Here is a 21,542-nt window from a genome sequence, read left to right as displayed (position 1 = left end):
TGAATCCCCGATGAAGTAATACTGAGGATCCAGCACGGATCTTATTTTTGTAAATGGTACATTATAATATGATCATGGTTTACATAAATACAACAGCGGTATCTGGTGTGTACTCGTATTCTAATTTGTAACATGTAACGATGGCAGTTTAGAAAGATTAGTACAATATTGTTGGTTTGGCCAATAAATGTCGCTGCTGACAATTGGAAAACTTTGACGGTCGGACAAAAGCCTCTCTTGGTTTAATCACCCGAGTTGTTAACAAGCAATTATACTTGGCTGGTATTTTACCGTAAAACAGTGGCACCTTATTGCTAAAATAATAGTTAGAATTGATTTTTTTTCAAACAATACGACTTTTAAGGACGTTTAACAACGTTTAATATTATATAAAATCTGAACCTCCTTATCTGATTTTTAAACAAAGCAAAATTTTTTATTAGTGACTTTAAATATAAGTGAATCCATAACGTATTTTCTTATAACCAAGCACTAACAGCACTCATCTTTTAGCAGAATTTCACCTATGGGAAGACTTACATTTTGATTTTTGTCCTGTATTTCTATTAGTAGGTCCAATAAGAAGGCCTTCTAAGATTTATGTTCTTTCAAAAATACGATTTTAATCAGGTTAAGAAAAAAGCAATGAAAGCACACATAATTTCCATTCATTGCTGACATCTTACAATTTTATTCTAAATAAATTTCTTTTTGCACTAACATTTAGATCTGATATACATTTAATAATATAATAATAATCAGTTCTTCTTTCGAATAAAATTACTTCATAACTAAATTTATAAATCCGATAGATATTAAAGCCTGGTTTCACATATGTATTTCAAAAATCCGTGTAACCTAATATAACATAAATAAGTTTTACCGATTATATGGTATAAAGTCCTTCATAAAGACAATATTATATTTTTAAACATAATTTTCCATCCGTTTGGATTTTATGCAGTTCTAAATCAAAGCTATTAAACGTGAGAATGATCAGCAATATTTTTGCTGGTCGAGCAATCATCTAACTATATCACCAAATGTGATATTAAAAATTCCAAATTGATCTGCAAAAAAAATGAGCGTCGTCTTTGGTAAATACTATACTACGAATAATTATTTATTTAAATCAACCAGATGGCTTGAAACAGAATCAACTACTCAGAACTGTACAAACCATGTACCGCTGGTTTACCACACTCTGTTACGAATATTTAACAATCGACAGCAGCTGTTTGCTATTTATTGTAACAGCAAGGCGTGAACGTGTAAACTGTGCTGCATACATTAAGTAACAGTTGGGTGAGAGGATATGGTGGTCATACAATTCATGTTTTGTTTATTTTGAGATGAGGAGGAAGACTTGCTACTAAGTGACCCAAGTTGTAATGGAGGAAATACATTTGCGATCATCTAAACAGATAAACCTTTATATAAAAACTTGTTCATAATGCTCGAATAACTCGTATTTATAAATATATTTTCTTTAGATCAATGGTCGGTAATCTTCGAAGAGAAAATTTAATTTTAAAGTTATTATTTATTTCTTTTCTTACCAATCTAAAAACCAATCTAAAGGATCCCAAGTGAAACGTGTGACGTTACATTACCACATATGTCTGCACAGATTTCAAAGTGGGTGACTTTTACAATTAACTATTTATCTCTTAAAGTTTGATCAAAAAACATTTTAGACATTTTAACTCTGTTAATATTATTTTTAGAAATTTAATGCTTTATTATATAGTAATAAACAAAATGTATAGGTGCGAAAAGAGATGCTAATTACAAATTAGTATAGAGGATCCATCCAGAGATTATAAATACTACATCTTATTATTATCCAGTAATTATTTTAAATTTACATTTGATATAACAAAAATCTCGACAGAAACTTTAGGATACTTTTTATGGCCAAGAGTAGTGCAAGTAATGGTCTATCTCTTTTCGTTTACCGTCTATCTGAATGTTTTGTTTTAGTTTTCATTTTTATTTAAAAACACAGTTTTATTTAAAGATATAAGCTGAAACTTCACTTTTTTATTTTACTTAATCTTAAATGAAGAGAAAACGTACTTTTTAATCATCGTATACGTTTCAAGATGGCAGATGGTTGATAGTACCGTCCGCCATCTAGAAGAGGGAAATGAAGGTATAATATTTTATGTTGATTTGAGACTGCAATAAAAATATTTGTACCAAATTTATGTTTTATATCTTTACTGGTTTCTGAAATACAATTAAAATGTCCAATAATATGAATAGTAGTAGGAAAAAAATAATAATATAAAGTTGTATAGTCTAAGCACCAGTACGAGTATGAAACTGTGTTACTTTGCAGGCTATAATAGAATAAGTATATCTTGCTTCTGATAAATTATTTAGTTGGAGTTTCTTGTTTATTGCTATTTATTGAAACTCCAAATAGATTATTCATGAAAACTGTAAACCGAATGTTATTATATTTAAATGCACTGTTAGCCGAGTTTATTGATATTTGTGATCATCATAAAGTTAGTCTCAGATTTTAACCTATAATAAATAACTTGCTATGGTTTATATTGATAGGTATATAAGCATGGGAATTTACAAACAATAATTTGAATGTTATATTAATATGTCATATATCTACAAAAAGGATAATTTCATCGGTTACTTTTACTTTTAACGTATTCTATAAATTAAGGAAAAATGTATTTAGCATTAAAAAATTCTAGATCAGCTCACTTAAAATGTATAGTTTAAACCTAATTTTTGTGATAAATTACTTTGAAAGCCTGTAAACATACTGAAGCAAGTGGTCTTTTACAAATACAGTCTCGCCATGTATAAAATCTCATAGATGTGCAAATAAAACTATTTATTAAAAATTTAAAATACTGTTAACATAAAAAAACGTACTATTAGTAATAAATCTTTTGCCATAAAATAACAAGTATTAAATTTATTTTTAGTGACACTAATTATCAGATTTTTCATAAATTAATATTCGACCGCTACAGGGGTATTTCCTACCTAAACCCGGAATTTGACATCAAGACAGACCAGGTGACTTGCACTTCCGACATCCGGCCGAATACATAGACAATAAGCTCCGATCCTTTATGTATTTCATGTACTTGTCGTTTCATTTACTAAAGTTTTGCATCATACTATATATCTAATTTTAATAATAATTTAATTTTAATAGGAAAAAAGGTTCCAAAGGCAAAGCCTGATTAGGGATTCCATCAGATAAGTTAATCATTTAGTGTGCTAAGTGTTCATTTGCGGTTGCAGACACTATAACTATTTATAACTATAAATCCCATAAATTAATTTATTGATACACTCTTTAAAGCGTAGCAAACAGAATATAGAATATATGACAGAAACAACAGTCCTCAACACATGCCAGTGGATAAAGCCTCGTTTATTTCCATTCCTTACGCACGATATTTGTTCGGACCACTACATACATAAAATGCCCGTGTGATAGTCATTGGGCAACATGTTCTTTTAAATGTAATATTTATGAAAATAATTAATATATGTGTTATCTGAAATAAATTAATCACAAGAAGCTTATCAATATGAATACATCCAAGTTTCTTTTTATAATGACCATTATACTTTGAAAATCTCCCTGTATATTTAATACAGAATCGTAGTAATTTATTGTTTAGATGATTCTAGTTCCGCCTAAATATTACTGTTTACGTAAGTAGAATCGGACCAATATATTTTAATTGATTATAACAACGGAAGTTGGATTCTTGAACCGAGTACAACAATGAATGTTATATGGATTATGCATGTTGGTCAATGAAATATGAACATAAATAATTAATTGAGTGGTTATTGAACTAATGTTGCTGTGGCAACAGTAAAAACATTGTTGATTTCTTTGCCTTGTTAGGTTGAACCCAGTTGCATGTATTAACGGTAATGTTACGGTATTAAAATTTAATTTAGTAAGATTCAAATGATTCAATATATTATAACGTTTTTTAATAGGTACAATTTTATTTTTGAGTTGTGAAAATCAAAAAACCATGGAGATGGTTTATATTTTAATATCTGTGAGATGAAAGACTACTAATAATATTTTATTGGGTGTATATAGATTTACTGTTGCTATGAGACTTAATTAAATACATTATTTACACATACGACCACGGTTGCTTTCTTAACAGTTACTAAAAATCAAACAGTGTATGTTTACAATAGTACAATGTTTTCAGAAATATGTTTAGTAAAACTATGGGACTTAAACCCTTTAAGCTTTCCAAAACTAATTGGGAAGAGGAAAATATCAAAATGGAACAAGTTCCTAGTAGGAGCAATAGAAATAATATGTTTCACCTCAGTGGTTGTATTTTTAATCTCCTACAACGTAACCGACATTCTTTCCTTTGTAACAAAATTATGTTATAGTTCCTTCCTAGTATCAATCGCGATGAATACTTATTCGATCTTCAGTATCGATGAGATGGATACAGTCGGACTTGAGGATCTCACAAACGTTGATCTCGCACTGGAAAACACGATGAGTTCTCAAACAGACTTCTTCTATGTGTTGATCTTTTGGGTCATGATGATACACATGTTTTCCATCCTCAGGTTCGCACTGAAACTGGACATTCTTCAAATGTTGAATAGGAAGATATTAATCTGTTCAGCATTCCAGTCTGTTCTGATGAAGCACATGGTCTCAAAGAGGATGAATCGCATTCAAGTAAAGGCACAAGAAACGGACAATGTACTGGAGTTACTCGCAACTACGAGAAGTATTCTTGGATTTAATCAGAAGATAGACGACATGTTCTGTATGCGCACAGCAAATGTGGTAGAACATGGACTATTGAATTTCTTACTAAGCCTAACGGCATTCTGGAGTATTTACGGGCTGCATAAGGAGTTTTATTGCATAGAGAATCATTCTCCTGTCTTTGCATTATTGGTGCAATGTCACATCTTCACGGAACTGTTTTGCTTGGGAGGAAAAATATCAAAGATTTCGAATTGTGTAAGTATATAATGAGCTGGAAATAGTAACGACTAACAAAATACCACAAAATATGTACTATAGAGCAGGATGGTACTTTCCCTCTTGAATGAGTTAATGATTTTATCCTAATAGGCCACAAAATATATAGTAGGGGTCATTCCATAGTACTCCAATTTTGCACGTTGTTTTGGATTTAAAATATGTAACATTTGACAATTGATTATGTCGCACACAAATTTTAGATACAGAAAACGGGTGAGAGAATGTTAAAGCCAATATGAGCCTTTGTTGCAGTTTAAAAAGTATTTTTGTAGGTTGTGATATTATTTTAATATATAGTTTGCCTTTAAGAAATATTGTGGTACTCGAAATCACATGTTAAATCCAACGATGTGCTTTAAATCAGAAAAATGTTATTCTTTATTGCTATTACTTCATAATCAAAAAAAGAACATTCTTGTTCACTTTTATAATTATAGAAATTATACAACTGCAAATACATTTTTTTCAATTCATTGTTTATTACTGTGTGTGTATGTGTCTTTCATTTTACCTATATTATTATATCACACTCTAAGTGCATTCCATGAAACATCTACTATCCCCAATAGCATATCCTCTTTTCTTTGTCCTGAGGTTTTCAGATTCATAAACCTGTTAAAATTAAAACAAAGGGATTTTATTAATACGACATTAATTTTTCTATAGAGATACTTTTTACTAATACTATACTCCCCGTCTGTAGTAGGGCAATTTAAAACTGTACATTTTTACTCGAAGATGTTTCCAGCCGTGTAAATATTCACTCTACACCATAATTTAATGAATGGAAAGTTTAAGTTTTCTAAATTTTACGATTCCGATACATTTTCTTCACAAAAATGTTTTATGTAATAACAGATTGATTGTTATTATTATTATGAAGCGTCCGAAGTCTTCTTTGCTAAACACGTTCGTCGGATGAATGTAAAGAATGTTTGATAACGCTCAAACTTGTCAACACATGTTCAATTTACCGATCGCTACCTTTTTGCTCGAAAAAGGAGGAAACAACCAAAAGAAACACACAAATATGAAGTAAGCCAAGAAGATATGGATCAAAATGAAAGAAGACCTACCTTAAATACTTTAACATGCGAAAAACATAACGTTCTTTACTCTGCTAAGAAAGATAACAAGTAGTCTAAAAGCAATACTTACTTATTTAAAAAATGTAATGTGTTTTTTGAAGACAAAACAGAATATAATATAATATTAGTTATGGATCATATAAAATAATACCACTTTATGTCTGTTAAAAATTTGAAGGGAGCTATGTATATGCTAACTCAGCAGGGATCACTTCTGGCTGGGTAATACCATCCAGTTGAACCTACCATTGTGCAAAACCCAATGTTTCAAAGCTTAGCAACTTATGGATGACCAGGAGCGGCTCATCACAAATCGCAAATGTCAAGATTGAGGGGTGCAAGAGTAATTCGATAGTCTAGTCTATTGCGGGAGATGACTGTTAGAGTTGGTGGGATTCGCTCCCTAACCTCAGAGGTTCTTGCTAGACCCAACATAAGGGTATGCCACCCCCTGCCTCTTTTGACTGGAAAGGTTACCTTCTTTCGAGGGGACATGTCTTGATTATTAGCGGCTCATTACAAATCGTGCCCTAAATTATTCCTCATGGATCTCGATAGGAGGCGGTTCCTACCCCTACCTTATCCATCCAGATTACCCTGTCACTCCCTGTCACTCCGGAAGCAGCGCAAAGGTCCTTACAGGACTAGCTGTAATTTATAAGTTTCTTTTCCTAAGAGAAAGAAATGTATATGCTATTTTATCTAAAAAATATTTATGTAGAAATTCAATATAAGTATACAATTTTTTATGAGGGCAAATATTCTTATTATTTTTATATTTTTCAGGTTGAATCACTGTCATGGGAGATAAACAAGAGGATGAGCTCTAAGGAGTACTCAATTGAACATCGTAAGAAAGTACGTAACATTTTTACAAATTAATTTTTGTTACTGAGATATTATTAACATTTATTACGTTTTAATATTCGTTTTTAGTTTGTCCAGAGCATTCAAGGCTGATATACATTACATGTATGTTAACTAGTACCAAGGTGAACCTCGCCTGACTCCCTTATACTACTAGTCCATGCTGGACATTCTAATGCATTTAGGCTGCGTTCACGGTTTCCTTCATTTTTCAAATTATCCTTCATTCTTCAAACAAGATGGCTATGTACTAACATCCTGAAATGTAGATCTTCAAATCTTCAAAATAATCTGCCATTTTTTGCTATAAATTTTATGATAAAATAAAATACTAATTTAATGCTAAAAATAGATTTTGAGTAATAAAAATAATATTCTCTTAATATTGTAATATCTGTTAAATGTTTGGATCTACAGTTAAAATGTTTTACATTTTGGAAAAATATTAAACTGTTGTGCTCTTTTTTGACGATGGGTAACTTGACAGTACAATGGGATTTGTGGTGTTCGTGCTCTTTATATGTTACCAAAAATTAACACTACGTTTCGAGCACTGGAATCCATCATCTTCATCAGGTGTCAAAAATCCGTGTTTTAAATAACGTAAATCACGCACAACAATTACAATATATAAGAAATACGTATCGATGAGCACACTGAAGTGCTGGGTAACAACTGAAAAGTTATAAGTCAAAATATTCAAGCCCATTCGTACCCGAGATTAAAAAATGTGATTGGAGCAAGCACCTAACGTGTTTCTACACTGAATCGGTAAATTTAGTTGTCCTCCAAGTTCATCATCTCGTACTAATATATAATTTTAATTTTGGTACATGCTTAACTTTTAGCCTCAAGCTCTTTGACACTCGAACAAGAGGATAGATTCCAATCCTCGAAATGCATTATTCTAATTTTGCCACATATAACGATTAAAAATATTCGAACCACTATTACCCTTCCAAATTGTTATATTTTATATTTATATTATTTTTAATATATCAAAATAATAACTCATAACCAATTACGTAAGGGTTTACAAAAATATAATTACGCCGTTAGTTATTAACATAGAACTCTCAAATTTTGGTATGTCGTTCTTCAAGAGACATACAACAAAGTGCGTTTAAGAATTCTTTTTACTGTGATTAGGTTTCGAATAGTTACGAGTTAATAAGAGAAAGCTTTAATTTTAATCAGAAAACCGTGTTCTTTTTTACAACAATTCCCAATAACACAAAATATTTTTCTTTTACTCGAATACAAGGACGAATACTATCCAATCAGTAAAAATTATTTCCGAGGTAATGTAGGTGTATACTTAATACTTAACTTTGGTGACGTTTTAAGTGAGATGTTGAGCGTGTGAGAGAGGTCGCCGGAACCTGACTCCGTCAGGGTTCTTCTTTAGAAAAACAAACTATATATTTATTTCAATGTAGAATGTTTTTTAGTATTTCGATTTATTCACAAGCTACTTAATACTTATTAAGATAGAAGGACATTGGAAGACTAAAACCTTCATTTTATAAGTAATAATATTTCAGTACAGTAGGAAAAACATGAATAAGTGTAGAAAACTATTTGTGTTAGCTTAACTTACGCTTTACCTTCAAGCAACTAGATCGATCTGTTACATTTATTCCCGATTTTGTTGGGTTAAGCATATCTTAAACCTTATTCACCTCAGTAGGTACGTTTAAATATCCAAAAGCTTATTTATATTTAAGATTTACTGATGTCTTTAATACTAAAATGTTAAAACGGATTAAATATACTTAACTGTATGCATGTTATAAGAAGCCTTTTTAAGGCAGGGTTCATGTATTGTTTTAAGTCTAAATTTCAGTGAGCAGTGTAACCTAGAATGAACAGTTGTACACTTGAGACAGTGAAATTTGAACCATAGGGTTTTATAATGCATAATGGAAAATTTTCAACCATTTTTTTTTATTCCAGTAATATTAGGGATTTGTACGCAAAAGCGGAAGAGAATTTAAACTAAATAAGTATGATAATCTTTAAAGGTGCGATAGGAAGGCCTTAAAAGACTATTGAGTACGAGCTACTATTTTGTATGAGACCACAAGTACCATGTTTAGTTGTGAGATAGCATAATGCTTAGAAAGAATAGTTAATTATGTGAATTATAAATTGTATTTAAACAGAAAAAGCCTTAAAATAAAGCATGGATGGATAACAAATAATATAAAATCTGTATCAATACATTAAATGACAACAAAAATCCATATTTCTGACAGTGCAGTACTAAAAGAATAACTTACGTTTAAACAAGGTACGAGGAGCCAAAACCGGCTTCGGTGAGGAAGCTTGCTATAAATATCAAATCTATAGATCAATTCATTAGGCTACATGTGTTATTATGTCACATTTTAAAATCATCTTGTTTATAAGTTTATTAGTCTGTAATGTTTTCTTTTACATTGTGGTAACCGATAAGAACCATTTAAAATGTTCACTAAATCTGCAGTGACATACACCATCATGTAGATCATCGTAAAGACTTGAAGCAATTTCAACTAGTTTAATTCATAACATCCACATCTCAATACGTTCTCTGGATATTAAGTGAACACAGCGACAAACGCGTAGACAGAAGTTACATTTTCAGCTCCTCGACTGATGTAGGCATCGATAATGTTTAGCCAACTAGCAATATAGTTTAATTCATAACATCCACATCTCAATACGTTCTCTGGATATTGAGTGAACACAGCGACAAACGCGTAGACAGAAGTTACATTTTCAGCTCCTCGAGTGATATAGGCATCGATAATGTTCAGCCAACTAGCAATATAGTTTAATTCGTAACATCCACATCTCAATACGTTCTCTGGATATTGAGTGAACACAGCGACAAACGCGTAGACAGAAGTTACATTTTCAGCTCCTCGAGTGATGTAGACATCGATAATCTTCAGCCAACTAGCAATATAGTTTAATTCATAACATCCACATCTCAATACGTTCTCTGGATATTGAGTGAACACAGCGACAAACGCGTAGACAGAAGTTACATTTTCAGCTCCTCGAATGATGTAGGCATCGATAATGTTCAGCCAACTAGCAATATAGTTTAATTCATAACATCCACATCTCAATACGTTCTCTGGATATTGAGTGAACACAGCGAAAAACGCGTAGACAGAAGTTACATTTTCAGCTCCTCGAATGATATAGGCATCGATAATGTTTAGCCAAGTAGTGATATTGTTCAAGTACATTTGTAATTTCTTGTCCCTATTCATATAATAGTTTTTATTGACTGCGCTCTTTGTTATCATTGTATAACGACTTGGATTGTTGATATTAATATTCCAGAGTATTAATATTTAAATCATCAATAATACATCCAAGACGATATAAAATATTTTTTGATTAGTAAAGATCCTAGTGAATATTAAGTACAATGTATAACTAAATTTGTTAACTATTAAATATTATCTGGATTGTCTAAAATAAAAATCACAGTTCTAAATAAAAACAATGGATTTATTTTTAACTGGCAAATCAATAAGTTCAACGTTTCAGAATTTTTATCACTCTATTTTCCACAAAGAATTGACAAACCGTTTAGTAAATTTAAAAATTCCTTTGGCAAGACATAAAAATATTAATCAAATATATCAAAATAAAAATCAGAGCTCTCTTCTAAAATAAAATAATAAAGTTTTAAAATAAAAATGAAATACCACTTGGAAATAACTAAAATAAAAATGTTCACTTCTAAGTTCACTCAAAATTCAAAATAAAAATTTAAACTTCTCTTTACACTATTTGAACCTTAACTTTCAAGTCTCTGCAATTCAGATTACAACTCTCTCTCTAACAATTATTAAAGTTCAATTAATTTTCAATTAATAATTCACAATAAAACAGTTCCAGTTAAATATCAATAAATTACTACTTTTCCAAATCTCAATTAAAGTATTTAACAAAGTTCAATTTTAATTCACTTCTCTTGCAAGCATGAACCAAATGTAACTTCTATGATTCTATTATGCTCTATTGTTCTTCGAGAATAAGTTATTCAGAATGCTCTGTAGTTTCTTTGAATTTAATTTTTTCCTATAAAAAAGACAACAGAATTAATTTAAATCAGATCAGGATGACTATTTCAATAAAACGTACAATAAATTTGGTGCTTACTTCAAAATCACTCGCGGAAAAATTTAAGAAATACGGCGCACTGCAATTAACTTTACTCACGAAAAAAACCAAGAGAAGGGCGAAAATTATGAGAGGGCGCTTAAATACTTCCCTTTCCAATCAACTTTGCAGGACATCCGTGGTGCTCTCTCATTGGTCCAGCTGTATCAAACCAGGAGAACAATACTCGCAACAAGACAAGTTCTAATCAATTCAAGGCAGTCAACCTGCCTTCCTAACAATTTAAAACTACCAGTACTAACTTGCCAAAGGATTACATGTTCGTTTTTACCCTGACATTTCACAATCTAATCTAAAATTAAGTCCCAATATTTCGATCCCAAAATTTTTATTTAATTTAAGTTTTAATAAAAAAAATAAATCAATGTAGCTTTAAAAACGCTACATTACTCCCCCTCATTTACTTCTAAATACGGCCCTGCAGTTGATAATAAAAATTTAACACCAATTAGCAATTCAAAATGTTTTTAAAACGTACATCATTTAGTTACCCACCAATGTTTTTGGAACAGACAGAACAGTTACACAAATAATAGTTGGCCGTTATCAAAGGAATGTAGGACAATGACTCGAGATAGCGAACCCTAATACCCTCACAATTCTAATTTTACTATAAATCTATAGTTGACCAGTCGTTCCCAGTCCAAGGAATTTTGTCCTTTCCGGTCTCCTCCTGTCGACGTCTATGTATGGACATCAGCTTCCTCAGTCAGTGAGTGCTCGTCTTCACGGTCGCATGTGTCGTCCCTTGGATCCGTCGTGTAGGTCACCACCCCTCGCTGTGGTAGCCGGCGCGCCGTCCGCGGGTGTGACCAGTGATAGCGAGTGTTGTCCCGTATCTCACCTCCACAGCATTCCACATATAAACAGAACATTCTCTCTTCCTATGACATAAGTCCCCTTTGTCACCATTTATGTCGCAATTTCAGTGCTTGTCTCGTTTCGTTTTCAAAAAATATTAATTTTTATCCAACTCGAAGATTGCTTATTCTTTCCTTCATATACTTTATTAAAATATTTAAGACCCTTTATATAATTACTAACACGTTATTTACATTGGATTACAAGGGGGGGGGGTTGACCTAAATTTCTCTCTCTCATTCATTCACTATAAACAAATAACAACATGAAATTGGACACACAAGAAGGAATGTTAGTACAACAATAATATCATGTCTTTATACTGATATCAGACAGTATAATGGTTCTAGACACTATTACTAAATACTACATTTCTTAGTTTTTAAGTCCTGAGGCCACGTAAATTATCCTCTTCATGTAAATATTTATTTATATGTCATAAAAATCCCCTTTTTCTTTTAATACCTGAAAGAAAACACAAAATTTTGACTTGGCCTATGGTTACTCAATTATGACATTTTAATATGGGGATTTTCTTTAAATTTTATGCTGAAAGAAAAAATTGTCCAATTGTTCTTAACTGTCCAAGTGTTCCAATTAAATTTCACTTAAGCGGGTCTCAAATCTTATAAATGCACTCTTTTCAAAATTTTTAAGTCCTTGGTGTGCTGTATTATATAACTATTCTCTGAGATAATAATCACAATCTTGTATGGTCCGTCAAATTTCCTATCCAATTTATTTCTGTGTCCAGGTATTTTACAAAACACTTCATCATTAATTTTAAACTTTCGGTGGTTTCTATTATAGGGCCTTAACTTCGAATTTTTAATAAACTGTTTATTTAAATTTTCCAACGTCTCCGCATATTTTTTACATTTTTCCTTTGGCACTAAATTTTCAAAAATTGATTTCAAGTTCCACTTTAAATCCAACTCATTGTTAGGTTTAAAATTAAACATTAAAGAATATGCGCTATACCCAGTACTGTCATTCACACACGAGTTAACTACTTGTTGAATTTTATTTAAATCAGAGTCCTAGTTCCTTTTGCAATCACTATACAAGCAAGTCAAAATTGAATTTAAGTTTCTTAAATATATTTCAGATTTGTTACCCTGGGGGTTGTACGGGATTGTAGTGATTAATTTCACACCCTATTTGAAAAGATTTGCCCGCTGGTGAAGTAAGTAGCGTTGTCGCTCACAATAATTTCCGGCAAACCAAAGTTTTTAAAAATATTACTCTCTAAAGCTTGCAACACCATACCTGAATTTACTTTCTTGAGAGGTACGATCCAATTGTACTTTGTGAAGTCGTCCACCATGATTAAGATGTATTCATTCTGTCTTGAAGATCTAGGTAGAGGTCCAAATACATCCATGTAGATTTTCTGTAGTGGACGTGTCGTGACCTTAGACAAATGTTTACATGCAGTTCACCACGGTCCCTCAAGTTAGTAGGTTTACTGCTAAGACAAATAGAACACCTTTTAACATTGGACTTCACAAACTCATTCAGATTAGGATGGTAAAACACCGCTGTAATTTTCCTTAATGTTTTATTAACTCCAAAATGCCCCCCCCTTGGCCTATTATGATAATAATCAAAGACCGCCTTAAACATAGATTCGAGGAGAACTATTTTAGGGCATTTAGATCTCGAATTTGTATAAAATAAAATTCTTTTTTCTACCCATAAAACTTTGCGCTCATCATCACTACTAATGTTTTTTAACTTTTCTTGCACAAATTCGTCCTTATTCTGTTCCAATTCTAAATCCTTGGGTAAGAAAGGATAGAAGTTATTTACATTACAAGTTACATTTACTACACTATTTGTACACACGTTTAGAGCAGAATTATTTGACAGTTCTTTCAACACCTCTCCATTAACCTCATCATTGTCATCAAACAGCCGTGACAAACAGTCTGCAGTCACATTATCACTCCCCGTAATATGCTTTACAGTGAAGGGAATTGATAAAATTGTTTCCACCCATCTACCAAATTTCCTTAGTTTAGTGTGGTTGCTCAAGACCCAAGAAAGTGCGGAGTTATCAGTGTACAAGTTAAACTTCCTTACTTCGAGAAATTCCCTGAATTTGTTTATTGAGCACACCACTGCCAGAGCCTCCTTGTGGTAAGTACTTAGTTTCTCTTCATTTTCAGTAAATTTTCTCGAGTAATAAGCCACAGGTTTTAAGTTTTTATTGTTATCTTATTGCAATAAGCAAGCTCCTATAGCCCTGTCACTCGCATCACACTGCAGGGTGAACTCTTTATTAAAGTCAGGAATAGCTAACACAGGGGGATTAGATATCTTATTCTTTAACTGTACAAACGATTTTTCACACTTTTCGGTCCACCGGAAGACTGCACATTTCTTCCTCATAGCGTTCAGAGGAGCCGCTATGTCCGCATAGTTTTCAATAAATTTAGAAAAATAGGACGTCATTCCTATAAACCGCGCAATGTCCTTTTTGTTTTTAGGTCTCCTACACTGTTGAATATTTACAGTTCTTTCTGGGTAAATTTTTAATTTATTTCCACCCACAATGTGTCCCAGAAAATTTATTTCCTTGTAACAAAATTTAACTTTATTAACATTTGCTGTCAGGTTATGGTTCCTCAAACAGCGTTAAACTTCCCTTAAGTGAGCATAATGCTCATCTAAACCCTTTGAGTATACTATAATATCATCTAAGTATGTTAATACACATTTAAATTTTAAGTGTCCAAGAATTTAAATAAGCAGTTAAAACGCCACTGCCTACAAGAAGTACTACCGAAACTACCGAATGGCACAGAGAAAGTTGTCAAATTTTGGCTTTCATCAGCTAATCTAATTTGATGATAAGCTTTTGATAAGTCTATGATACTGAAATAGCGGTGACCACTTAAATGCGGGTATAAAGAATGGAGATCCCCAATTGGAAAATTTACAGCCTCAATCTTGTACCGTAAATTAGTTAATTAAATTTCATACAATGTAAATTTCGCAACCTAATCAGCCAGTATAATATAGTATTATTTTACATCCAATGTTCCGGAACTAAATTATTGGGCGGAGTAACTACCTAATTGGCACGCGTATGAATTTTTCTTCTAACCCTTTGTAGCAGCCCAACTACGTAACCGATCAGACCTCGCGCGCTTTGTCCGTAAGTAAAATTTATCTTTTCGTATTATTAAATTAGCCCTTTGATGCAAAACGTATAAAATGAATGTAACGTAAAGTAAAGATGTGAATAGTAAAGTAACTTACCCTTGAAGATCTTTTATTTGCTTGATGGAGATAGATAAAGGTGGTGGCGTCGTCCTTATGGCGACGAGCACGTTGTTATAAATAGTAATTTGTATCATTAAATGGCTAATACCGTCGCGAATTTGTTTTAGGCGAGGTTACGTAGCTGATGTATCTCACGTGTTGTTTGAATAGATGGCTACCACTTCTCAACTTCTACTCCTCTTCTAGAAATAACCGTTCTTAGACTACAGGGTTGTGAGTCTACCTATTGTGAAGGGAAGTGAAATATTATTGTTTTGTAAAGTAAAACGTCGTACGCATAATTAAATAGAACATTGGATATTTTAGGCCCACCTAGAAGACATACTTTTTAGTTATTATATTCTAATTGGCAGCAACGTGGCAGTACATAACTTTTCCTTTACCATCTAAAAGTGGTGCTTTTAAGTTTTCGTAATTAAACTGAACTTATAAGTACACTTTGTATTTCTAGTATTTATTACTACGACCTCAGAAGTCACCACCCCCATGTGTTATCGTCATACGGTACAATCTTATTATTTAATTCCTTATAATTTATCACCAACCTTTCTTTTCCCGGTTCCTTTCCCACCAAAAAGGCCGGACTGGAGTACTCACTTAGGCTTGGCTCGATAACATCGAGTTCTTGTAGCTCACCGATGATCTCCTTCATTCTCACCATCTTCAGAGGGTTAAGTGGATAAGGCCGCAGTTTGACTATAGCATCATCCTTTAGTTGGATTTTGTACTCGAAATCAAGAGTTTTCCCCAGACGTTCAGAAAAAACTTCAGGAAACTCTTCAATGATTTCTAAAACTTGCTGTGTAGCTTCGGAACTCCGTATCTTATAATTATGATTTATATTTAACACATTAGAACTAGTGTTTTGAATTAAATGCACTGACTTGTTCAAGTTAAAATCGAATCTACACACATTGTTTTTTAAATCAGTTAACAACCCAGTTGATTTAATGAAGTTAGCCCCTAAAATTCCACATTGTGATAAGTTATTAATTACTACTAGATTAACCTTCCAGGATAAGTTGTCAATTTTAATTTTAAGATTTACTTCTCCTAGTACATTTAATTTTTGGTTTCCAGCACAAACACATTGTACCTTAGATTCTAACAATTTGTTAACTAAATTCGCTTCCCTTGAATGATTATAAAGTTTCGCACTGATTAAACTTAGTGTACTTCCAGTGTCTAACAAAAATTTCACATTAACTTTGTTTTCTATATTTACTAGTACACTTGGCAAGGTACTTTGGCTTTCCTCATGGCGTTTCTGCCACATGTGGTTAATATGTCCGGATTTTTGTTGGGGACTATATTTAAAATCTTTTTGAGTATCCAGTTTACGGGAAGGGTTAGAATCTAAGCTACCTTTTTCTAAGCCCTCCCCTTTTACAAGTTTTTTGGAATATTGGAGAAACGGGGTGGCCTTTCAACAGGCAATTTAGGTTGATTACTAACCTCATTACCATGCCAAGTTCTACAGTCTCTAGCGTAATGTCCTATTTTCTTACATTTAAAACATACAACTTGGTTGTTATGGCCTAATTGAATGTGATTAGTTATAGGCCTACTTTCCCTGCTTGAGTTGCCTTGTTGAACCATCCTCAACTTATCCGCATACTCAATATTTTGGCACCTTATGCAGATTTCATCCAACTCTTTGTGCGAAGTGGGATTTCCCATAAATATCATTTTATTGCGGGTGTCTGGGTTTAAACCTGTTTTAATAATATCTACTACTTCCCTCTCTGACATTGATGTGGCTAATATACTAACCCATTCCTTAACATCCAGTATAAAACCACTCAGGTTTTCATTAAATTTTTGGGGGCGATAGATCTTTTCAAACTTTAATTTCTCGCGATAACAAAGGGGTACAAAGGTAGTTAACAAATTTTCATGAACAACACTGACGGGTTGTCCATACCCTTTCGCATCCAAAATGTTTGCCAATAATGGACCTTGGCAAAAAGACACGCAAATTTCCAGGATTTCTTGATCAGAACATTTTGTTTGGTATTTTTTAATTTTAAACAACTTTTAAAAACTCCAATAGTTCATTTACTTTTAACCCGTCCGTTACCTTGAACATTCTAATATACCTTTCAAGTGGGTTAGGTAACTTATTATATACAATTGAACGATTCTCAGGTACGAAAACATCATTACACATATTAACGGGAATTGGTCCCTTCGTAATATTTTCAAGTGCTACACTTTCATTTTCCGTCTCCAGGTTAGATTCTGATAGTCGGCGTTCTATTTCGCTACATAATTGTTCGTCCAACTCTACTGATTTCATTGACTCTTCCTGAGCTACTAAACCCTCAGACATTCTATCAATCTCTTTGATCAAGTTATCCGTTTATTTGAATAGACCTTTCAGGTTGTTCATTCGCCTTATCCAATGAGCAATTTTAACCTGGCACCGCAAAATTTCCAAATTATTAGAACCCTTTATTGCCTTTTCCACTCGAAGAACTAACACTTCATACATAGCAGCACACTGTTTATATTCCTCATTGCCACTTACTTTACTAGACAAATTTAGCTTATTGCCAACAATGTTGAGACCTACTACCTGTCTCAATAGCTTTCTAAGTTTATCTACAGTGCTATCAGTAATTGTTTCCACACCACGGAACCACAGTTCATAAATTAATTCGTCCTTACTTAAAAAGTCCACTTTGAGAGCCATTTTTTTTTGTTAAATAAATTTAACTTAACTAGACAACACAAGTTCTTGCCAAAGTTTTCTAACAAAGTTTATAACAGTTTGTATAAGTTTATTAAAAATTCACTGGATACTTTACAAGCAGAGTGGCGCAGTCAATATAACGACTTGGATTGTTGATATTAATATTCCAGAGTATTAATGTTAAATCATCAATAATACATCCAAGACGATATAAAATATGTTTTGATTAGTAAAGATCCTGATGAATAATAAGTACAATGTATAACTAAATTTGTTAACTATTAAATATTATCTGGATTGTCTAAAATAAAAATCACAGTTCTAAATAAAAACAATGGATTTATTTTTAACTGGCAAATCAATAAGTTCAACGTTTCAGAATTTTTATCACTCTATTTTCCACAAAGAATTGACAAACCGTTCAGTAAATTTAAAAAGTCCTTTGGCAAGAAATAAAAATATTAATCAAATATATCAAAATAAAAATCAAAACTCTCTTCTAAAATAAAATAATAAAGTTTTAAAATAAAAATGAAATACCACTTGGAAATAACTAAAATAAAAATGTTCACTTCTAAGTTCACTCAAAATTCAAAATAAAAATTTAAACTTCTCTTTACACTATTTGAACCTTAACTTTCAAGTCTCTGCAATTCAGATTACAACTCTCTCTCTAACAATTATTAAAGTTCAATTCATTTTCAATTAATAATTCACAATAAAACAGTTCCAGTTAAATATCAATAAATTACTACTTTTCCAAATCTCAATTAAAGTTTTTAACAAAGTTCAATTTTAATTCACTTCTCTTGAAAAATATAATAAGAAAGTATATTATGGAAAATAGTTTGTAAAGCGACAATCAGTAATATACGCATATTAAAATATTGATACCTCGAGAAATATTTAGAGATATTCTCTATGCAATGGGAGTTAAAGAGTTATTCACAGGTAGAGATTTGCCACACAAGAGATTCTTATAGTTACATTTTTTATACTGACGTTACTTGTGTTGTCTATTTGGCTTACACAGGGCAATATTAGCATTCATAAATATAGTATGGATGAATAATTGTGTTGAGTTTTAATCTCAAGGTGTGTCCAAGAGATTTATTTATAGCAAACATTGAGTACTGGAATTGAAATATCAAATGTATTCTTATTAAATACGAAATTTCCAGCTGGAAGTGTTTATGCTGGAACTGGCTCACACACCCACGGATCTGACAGCAGCTGACTTCTTCTCAGTTGACAACTCCTTCATCACTTCTGTAAGTTATATTTATTGTTATTGATTATTTCCAATTATAATGTTGTATTAGTTCAGAATTATGTATAATTTTCTTCCGACGCATTCGTGTTAATAAGAAGAATACTTCTTTCCTTCTTATTCTTCTCACATTTCGTACACACATTGGGTAGCTATAGTATTAGTATTTATATAATTATATCATAGGAAGTATCAAACTACAGTACACAATTATTTCAATATATTATTTTTAGGTAACTTTAATTCTACTTCCCTCTCTATACTCAATAGATAAATAGCATTTTAGATTTAGAAGCTTAAAAATGTGGATTTTCCCTGTAACGGACCCCTTTTGTTCCAGGAAATATTTATAAATGATTGGTTGGTTCATATAAAAATAATACCATCCGTAATTTTGTAGGAGAATGTTCAACGGAGGATTATTTACTTTCATAGCATAAGAAATTAATACATTTTTTTTATTATTACTTGAGTTAACATAAAATAAAGCACAAACATAAAACAACAGTTTATTTTGCATTCAAGTCTGATTTGTGTTCATTGGTAAACAAATCCCGCACATTGTATTATTTAGCACTTTCCTAAAGACACTGTAATAATAACCACCTAATAATATTTTTCACTTCAAAATTAGGATATTTTTCCAAGTAAATCCTGTGATATTTAATATTCATTACTTAATATGTGGTACTGGCGACTTCGAATGCAATTTTACAATTTAAAGCCCCTATACTATTTAGTACTATGGACATTTTCAACTTCAGCAGACAAACATTAGGTAGATACGTTTTATTAATCATGGTATACCCTGATTCTTATATCAGGTTTTGCACGTGTAGGAACATTTCTTAATCATATAAATATTTGTATAATTATATCTTCGTGACAATAGGTGAAATACAATCGTTGATCGTTGCTCCGGTAAAAAAACCTACTTCGTTAAAAAAAAACCACCAGTTTGGAATATCTTATGTAAAAACTGGAGTCCCTCAGTTTATATTAAAATTTATATTCAATTTAAATCGATTAGATAATAGTAAATTATTGCATATTTTAGTACAATAAAAACATCTATATCACATGAAAAACTAATAAATAATAAAATGAAATATTTTAAATGTGGAACACCAAAAATGTTATCAATTTTATAGGAACTTTATTTATATGAATTTTATTTTTTTTATTTTGTATATGAAGCTTTAAAGCTTCAAAAGGATTTAAAAAGACTGCATGTTTTTTACAACAATACACTGCACAACTTAACATTTCGTACGTATTAAATTATAATTTACAAATATGTTTAAGGCAATGCTCAATTGAAAAAACCTTAAAAAAATTTATATTTATTTTATAAACTAGGGCAAGTTTTGTACTTTGTGCAACTTTGTGTTTTGTAGTTTTAGTAGGTCATCAATACTTATTTAACAATAATAATATAATAAAATAACATTCTCATCTTTGGTCATATTATTTTACTATTTTTATTTATATAATTTTCATAAAAATATTTTGGGTTAATAAAATCAAGTAATGAAAATATAATTTTAAAGGAAAATATTTACGCTTTGACTGAAGATAAGTAGCATACTACTGCAGTAGATTAACAAGTATTGTATGTTTGCAGGTTGCCAGCTTCATCATGACGGTGATGATGGTTTTCATTCAGTTCATGACTTAGCCGGGAACAGATCGACAAAGGTTAAAGGACGACTACCCGTGTTTTACCTGCAATCACTTATGTTGCCTCATGCTAAAAATTATAATACACAATCTCTTACAGTTTTAATACATGTTGTTGTGAAATTCTCAAATTTTCAAAATGCACAAATAAACGAAAAAAACTTTAACAGGTGTTTTGTTTATGTAGTGTCTATTTATAAAGGATTTGTCCTAATATAAAAATGAATTAATTGTTCTACTTTGTTTAGTATTTGTGTATAAGTCAATAAAGTAACATTTGTTGCGTTGTATTCAAAACTGAGTGTATTGAAATTGTGTTTTGATTCACTATGTCATTGAATGTTATTTATTTTCTCCCCCAATTTTACTGGTTGTATAGATCTTATTTGGTATTTCTTCTTTCTTGGCAACGTTATGTCTACCTTTCATATTATAAAAATACAGTATAAATTAAAAAGAGAGTAATATTTTCTCTTGGATTGGAAGTTGGTATTTGCCTAACCCTGTAATTTGGGGATATTAAATTGTTTTTGAGAAAGCAATAACATAATACTTAAACGGAGAATC

At 31.6% G+C, this 21,542-nt stretch overlaps 1 protein-coding gene across 1 annotated transcript; it reads left to right on the top strand.

The window, feature by feature from the left end:
* The first annotated feature begins 6,808 nt into the window (after nt 1-6,808).
* LOC124366499 lies at nt 6,809-21,142 on the top strand. The gene is made up of 3 exons (XM_046823087.1): nt 6,809-6,981; nt 19,207-19,296; nt 20,920-21,142. The coding sequence occupies exons 1-3, from the start codon at nt 6,814-6,816 to the stop codon at nt 20,971-20,973; spliced, it is 312 nt and encodes a 103-aa protein (XP_046679043.1). The 5' UTR covers nt 6,809-6,813; the 3' UTR covers nt 20,974-21,142.
* The last annotated feature ends 400 nt before the right edge of the window (nt 21,143-21,542 follow it).

The sequence above is a fragment of the Homalodisca vitripennis genome, chromosome 7 (assembly GCF_021130785.1).
Source record: "Homalodisca vitripennis isolate AUS2020 chromosome 7, UT_GWSS_2.1, whole genome shotgun sequence".
NCBI classification, from domain to species: domain Eukaryota; kingdom Metazoa; phylum Arthropoda; class Insecta; order Hemiptera; family Cicadellidae; genus Homalodisca; species Homalodisca vitripennis.
Note: the sequence above shows the minus strand (reverse complement) of the source record. Positions and strands in the feature narration are given on the sequence as shown.

What these genes read in the sequence shown, in the direction of transcription:
- LOC124366499 (XM_046823087.1), top strand. Translation starts at nt 6,814, where the DNA reads ATGCTATTTTATCTAAAAAATATTTATGTAGAAATTCAATATAAGTAT. An exon ending in CAATTGAACATCGTAAGAAA is followed by an intron (nt 6,982 to 19,206) that starts GTACGTAACATT and finishes CGAAATTTCCAG; the next exon opens with CTGGAAGTGTTTATGCTGGA. An exon ending in ACAACTCCTTCATCACTTCT is followed by an intron (nt 19,297 to 20,919) that starts GTAAGTTATATT and finishes GTATGTTTGCAG; the next exon opens with GTTGCCAGCTTCATCATGAC.